This window comes from Trichomycterus rosablanca, chromosome 19, assembly GCF_030014385.1.
Source record: "Trichomycterus rosablanca isolate fTriRos1 chromosome 19, fTriRos1.hap1, whole genome shotgun sequence".
In the NCBI taxonomy this organism is placed as follows: Eukaryota; Metazoa; Chordata; class Actinopteri; order Siluriformes; family Trichomycteridae; genus Trichomycterus; species Trichomycterus rosablanca.
Genome location: NC_086006.1, coordinates 25796180 through 25803425, shown reverse-complemented (window position 1 = coordinate 25803425; position 7246 = coordinate 25796180). Strand labels below are relative to the sequence as shown.

The window sequence follows — 7246 nt, the reverse complement described above, 5'->3', positions numbered from 1 at the left end:
AGATAGATAGATAGATAGATAGATAGATAGATAGATAGATGGATGGACATACAGACAGACAGACAGACATAGATAGATGATGGATGGACATACAGACAGACAGACAGATGGATAGACAGACAGACAGACAGACAGACAGACTGATATTAGATAGATAGATAGATAGATAGATAGATAGATAGATAGATAGATATTCATTCGCATTCTTGGAACGATTCACTCAGCTCTCTTACTGCGCGCTACATCACTCTATTCCCGCCCCTTGGCTATATCCCTCCGCCTTGTCTTATAGTCCCTGTCGGTGAGACTCAGAGCGCAGTGAGCGGCAGTACCGCGCGACTGCAGCACGCGCCTCTCCGTTACAGTGCTGTACCGAACCCGGGCACCACCATACCCCCCTCCCCGCGTGTGTGGATCTATCCTCCAGAGCCCGGTGTCAGTGTAAATGCGAGGCGGTGGTCGCTAGCGGAGGCGACATGGGCGCGATGGGGCTCCTGCTGGGGGGTTTGCACTGTGTGGGACTCTACATCCAACTTAGTGTGTGTATCAGTACTGCGACCGAGCTGCACAACCGCATCTCCAACAACGGTGAGTACACACACACACACACACACACACACACACACACACACAATGTATTATCTATACACACATACAGCTATACAGTTACAGTTATACCTGTACATCTGTTCACAGCCACACACCTTCTAAAAATCTACACACACACACACACACACACACACAATTCATTATCTATACACACATGCAGCTATACAATTAGCTACATGTACATCACAACCACACACTTTAGTAAAAATCTACACACACACACACACACCTACACACTTTCATCTATATACATTAATTTATACACACACTCATCTATACTCACCTATCTACAGACCCTCAATCCATAAACTCCAATCTATACACATTTATCTATACTCACTCTCAATCTGTATACTGTCACGTATACTCATCCATCTATACTCACCCATCTATACATTCTCATCTATACTCACCCATCTATACATTCTCATCTATACTCACCCATCTATACACACTCATCTATACTCACCCATCTATACATTCTCATCTATACTCATCCATCTATACATTCTCATCTATACTCACCCATCTATACACACTCATCTATACTCACCCATCTATACATTCTCATCTATACTCATCCATCTATACACACTCATCTATACTCATCCATCTATACACACTCATCTATACTCATCCATCTATACACTCTCATCTATACTCACCCATCTATACATTCTCATCTATACTCATCCATCTATACACACTCATCTATACTCATCCATCTATACACACTCATCTATACTCATCCATCTATACACTCTCATCTATACTCACCCATCTATACATTCTCATCTATACTCACCCATCTATACATTCTCATCTATACTCATCCATCTATACACACTCATCTATACTCACCCATCTATACATTCTCATCTATACTCACCCATCTATACACACTCATCTATACTCACCCATCTATACATTCTCATCTATACTCACCCATCTATACACACTCATCTATACTCACCCATCTATACATTCTCATCTATACTCATCCATCTATACACACTCATCTATACTCATCCATCTATACACACTCATCTATACTCATCCATCTATACACTCTCATCTATACTCACCCATCTATACATTCTCATCTATACTCACCCATCTATACATTCTCATCTATACTCATCCATCTATACACACTCATCTATACTCACCCATCTATACATTCTCATCTATACTCACCCATCTATACACACTCATCTATACTCACCCATCTATACATTCTCATCTATACTCACCCATCTATACACACTCATCTATACTCATCCATCTGTAATCACACATATTTATACATACTTTACCTATCCAGGCACTCATCTATACTCACCTATCCATGCACACCCATCTATACTCACCTATCCACAGACCCTCAATCAATGAACTCCCATCTATACACATTTATCTATACTCAATCTCAATCTATATACTTTCATCTATACTCGCTCATGTACAGACCCTCAAACAATAAACTCCCATCTATACACATTTATCTATACTCAATCTCAATCTGTATACTCTCAATACTCACCCATCTATACACACATATTTATACACACTTTACCTATACTTACTATTCTATATTCACTCATCTATACATTCTCAACTATACTAACCCATCTATACACACATATTAATACACACTTTACCTATTTTCACTAATCTATACATTCTCGTCTATGCACTCTTATCTATACTCACTCATCTTTACAGTACATTCTCAGTCTAAACTCACCCATCTATACTCACTAATCTATACTCACTCATCTATACTCACTAATCTATACTCACTCATCTGTACATTCTCAATCTAAACTCACCCATCTATACTCACTAATCTATACTCACTCATCTGTACATTCTCAATCTAAACTCACCCATCTATACTCACTAATCTAAACTCACCCATCTATACTCACTAATCTATACTCACTCATCTGTACATTCTCAATCTAAACTCACCCATCTATACTCACTAATCTAAACTCACCCATCTATACTCACTAATCTATACTCACTCATCTGTACATTCTCAATCTAAACTCACCCATCTATACTCACTAATCTAAACTCACCCATCTATACTCACTAATCTATACTCACTCATCTATACTCACTAATCTATACTCACTCATCTGTACATTCTCAATCTAAACTCACCCATCTATACTCACTAATCTATACTCACTCATCTGTACATTCTCAATCTAAACTCACCCATCTATACTCACTAATCTAAACTCACCCATCTATACTCACTAATCTATACTCACTCATCTGTACATTCTCAATCTATACTCATCCATCTATACTCACTAATCTATACTCACTCATCTATACAGTACATTCTCAGTCTACTCACCCATCTATACTCACTAATCTAAACTCACCCATCTATACTCACTCATCTATACTCACTCATCTGTACATTCTCAATCTAAACTCACCCATCTATACTCACTAATCTATACTCACTCATTTGTACATTCTCCGTCTAAACTCACCCATGTATACTCACTAATCTAAACTCACCCATCTATACAGTCAATCTATACACTCAGTTAATACTCACCCATCTATACTTACTGTCAGTCTATATACTATATATACTCTTGTCTACTCTTGTCGCACACTCAGTCTATACTCATCCATCTAAACTTATACAATCTCATCTATACATACTTAGTCTATACTTCATTTTAAATGAAGTGCATGAGTATTGAATGGATGAGTAAGTGATGACAGGGTTTGAGTCGGGTCTGTGCTGTATGAATAAGTGATGGTACAGGGTTTGAGTCGGGTCTGTGCTGGATGAATGAGTGACGGTACAGGGTTTGAGTCGGGTCTGTGCTGTATGAATGAGTGATGGTACAGGGTTTGAGTCGGGTCTGTGCTGTATGAATAAGTGATGGTACGGGGTTTGAGTCGGGTCTGTGCTGGATGAATGAGTGATGGTACAGGGTTTGAGTCGGGTCTGTGCTGGATGAATGAGTGATGGTACAGGGTTTGAGTCGGGTCTGTGCTGTATGAGTGAGTGATGGTACAGGGTTTGAGTCGGGTCTGTGCTGGATGAATGAGTGATGGTACAGGGTTTGAGTCGGGTCTGTGCTGTATGAATGAGTGATGGTACAGGGTTTGAGTCGGGTCTGTGCTGGATGAATGAGTGAGTGATGACAGGGTTTGAGTCGGGTCTGTGCTGTATGAATGAGTGATGGTACAGGGTTTGAGTCGGGTCTGTGCTGGATGAGTGAGTGATGGTACAGGGTTTGAGTCGGGTCTGTGCTGTATGAATGAGTGATGGTACAGGGTTTGAGTCGGGTCTGTGCTGTATGAATGAGTGATGGTACAGGGTTTGAGTCAGGTCTGTGCTGTATGAATGAGTGATGGTACAGGGTTTGAGTCGGGTCTGTGCTGGATGAATAAGTGATGGTACAGGGTTTGAGTCGGGTCTGTGCTGTATGAATGAGTGATGGTACAGGGTTTGAGTCGGGTCTGTGCTGTATGAATGAGTGATGGTACAGGGTTTGAGTCGGGTCTGTGCTGTATGAATAAGTGATGGTACAGGGTTTGAGTCGGGTCTGTGCTGGATGAGTGAGTGATGGTACAGGGTTTGAGTCGGGTCTGTGCTGTATAAATGAGTGATGGTACAGGGTTTGAGTCGGGTCTGTGCTGTATGAATGAGTGATGGTACAGGGTTTGAGTCGGGTCTGTGCTGGATGAGTGAGTGATGGTACAGGGTTTGAGTCGGGTCTGTGCTGGATGAGTGAGTGATGGTACAGGGTTTGAGTCGGGTCTGTGCTGGATGAGTGAGTGATGGTACAGGGTTTGAGTCGGGTCTGTGCTGTATGAATGAGTGATGGTACAGGGTTTGAGTCGGGTCTGTGCTGGATGAATGAGTGATGGTACAGGGTTTGAGTCGGGTCTGTGCTGGATGAGTGAGTGATGGTACAGGGTTTGAGTCGGGTCTGTGCTGTATGAATGAGTGATGGTACAGGGTTTGAGTCGGGTCTGTGCTGGATGAATGAGTGATGGTACAGGGTTTGAGTCGGGTCTGTGCTGGATGAATGAGTGATGGTACAGGGTTTGAGTCGGGTCTGTGCTGGATGAATGAGTGATGGTACAGGGTTTGAGTCGGGTCTGTGCTGGATGAGTGAGTGATGGTACAGGGTTTGAGTCGGGTCTGTGCTGGATGAGTGAGTGATGGTACAGGGTTTGAGTCGGGTCTGTGCTGTATGAATGAGTGATGGTACAGGGTTTGAGTCGGGTCTGTGCTGTATGAATGAGTGATGGTACAGAGTTTGAGTCGGGTCTGTGCTGTATGAATGAGTGATGGTACAGGGTTTGAGTCGGGTCTGTGCTGGATGAATGAGTGATGGTACAGGGTTTGAGTCGGGTCTGTGCTGGAGGAAGAAATGTGTGATTGTGATATACACGTGGCCAAAAGTATTTGGACCGCTGGTGCTGCTGGTGATCAAACTAAGTATTCAGGTGGGCTGTTTTAGCCACACCCCTTGCGAACAGGTGAATAAAACAAATTTTTTGTATCCAACTTTCCACCACCGAGTTTTTATGGTAGACCCAGGTGATGAAGCTCCTACCACTAGTTCACCAGACGTAAACACATGACATCAACCAAAATCTAAAAATACAGAGAAAATATTCCATCATCTCTGAATTTCTTCACTGAATTTCTCATGAGCAAGAACACAAAACCTTTTGTTATCCTCGCGGAATTATGAATAATAAAAAGAATAATATCATAACCCGTGTCCGGGGGGTCCCAGAAAATGTTTTTAACTGCAGTAGGTCACTTGTACTCCTCTCTGACTTTTACGAAGCAGGAATGGATCCTCTTGCGTACCTGCTTGTTTTGACTCGGCCATGTTTTGCGGCTCGACACGTGCTTCCTCCTCCACTGATCTTCCTCTGATGCTTTCTCAGCTTTCAGTGAGGTGATGCCGTGTGGATCGATGCCATCACCTCCTCTAAGCCGAACACAGGGGGATCAGGAGCGGCTCTGTTTACAGATTAAATATGCGCTCTTCCTCTCCTCATAACAGCCGGGCGTGAAACGTGGTTAGTGAACGACGGGGACGTTTCCTTCCTGCTGCGACGTGCTGTTTTTAATATACTGGGAGAGCTTCTTTACAGCACATTGCATTAGAACCCAGGTGATCAGGGCTGTTAGAAATGTTCCCACCCTCCTGATTTTGAGCTACTCTGCAGATATTAACTATCTGACCGATTATGTTTGACCAATAGCGTGTTGGACGTTCTGTTCCAAAATCAGGGGCATGAATACATATTTGGCCTCCACTTTTGTGGCTATAACAGCCTCCACTCTTCTCTGTGGGAATTTGACAGTGAGGTTGTTGGACATCAAAGCCACATGTATTTATCTCAAGATTTCGGAGTGTGTCTGGAGACATTTGTGCCCATTCGGTCCAATACACTATATGAACAAAAGTTTTGGAACACATTTACATTTATTGCATTTAGCAGACGCCTTTATCCAAAGCGACTTGCAGTACTGTGACAGTATACAGTCTGAGCAATTGAGGGTTAAGGGCCTTGCCTAAGGGCCCAACAGCAGCAACTTGGCAGTGGTGGGGTCTGAACCTGCTACCTTCTGATTTGCTACAACTGCCTAGTGGTTGTAGACGCCCCATCTAATTTTTAAAGTCGTGTGTTTCAGATACATCAATTTATAACAGGTGTAATAAATCAATAATATAAAAAAAATTATGTGTCCAAGTTTGCAGCAACAGTTTAGGGAAGGTCCTTTCCTGTTCCAGCATGACTGTGCCCCTGTGTGCAAAGCAAGATCTATAAAGACACAGAGCCCTGACCACAGCCTCACTCAACAGCTTTGGAATGAGCTGGAACATCAACTGAGGCTTTCTTGACCAACCCATACAGTGTTAGTGCCATACAAATGTCCCTTAGACTGAATGGACACAAATTCCCACAGACACACTTCTGTGTCTTGTGAGAATCCTTTTCAGAAGAGCTGCTGTTATAACTGAAGAGATCACACAGTGGTCACTCTATTTTAATACCATTTGTTTTTAAAATAATACGTCCAAAAAGCTCATGGTCAGGCATCCAAATACTTTTGACCAGATAGTTTAGTTTGGATGTGTTTGGTGGGGTTGAGGTCTCGGCCCTGTGCAGGCCACTGGAAATCCTCTACACGAAACCATGTCACAATGGACCTTCCCCAAACTGTTGCCGCCAGGTTTAAAGGATAAAATCTATTTCTTTTCATTTCCGCACTGTAGGAAACTCCCTGCATGTAAATCATTTAGTCTCGTTTGTAATGACCAGTGTGTACCGGGGTCCAGACCCCAGCGGACCCCAGCAGATTTGGGATGTTTCGGTTCCAGGAACGCAGGATCATCAGACGGCACTTAAACGTTCCTTGTTTTTTTCGGCTCGCTTCATTCATCTTCGTCTCTGGAGTCTGAAGTCGCCGGGTCAGCCATCAGACGGTCATTTCTCCGTCTGTCTGTGTGTTTTTCTCTCTCCTCGTACGTCTCTCTGCAGGACGTCCATCATGAAGCCTTCCTGTGGAGAACCGGTGCCTGGGAGCACTCGCATCAGGACCGCGTTCTCCTCCGCTCTT

General features: G+C 43.1%; 1 protein-coding gene across 1 annotated transcript in view; it reads left to right on the top strand.

The window, feature by feature from the left end:
* The first annotated feature begins 375 nt into the window (after positions 1-375).
* The window catches only part of LOC134333629 (V-set and transmembrane domain-containing protein 2-like protein), a 40082-nt gene continuing 33211 nt past the window's right edge, over positions 376-7246 (top strand). Inside the window, exon 1 of the mRNA XM_063015708.1 lies at positions 376-588. Coding sequence (XP_062871778.1) covers positions 477-588 — 112 coding nt within the window. The 5' untranslated portion in view covers positions 376-476. The remainder of the gene's footprint in view (positions 589-7246) is intronic.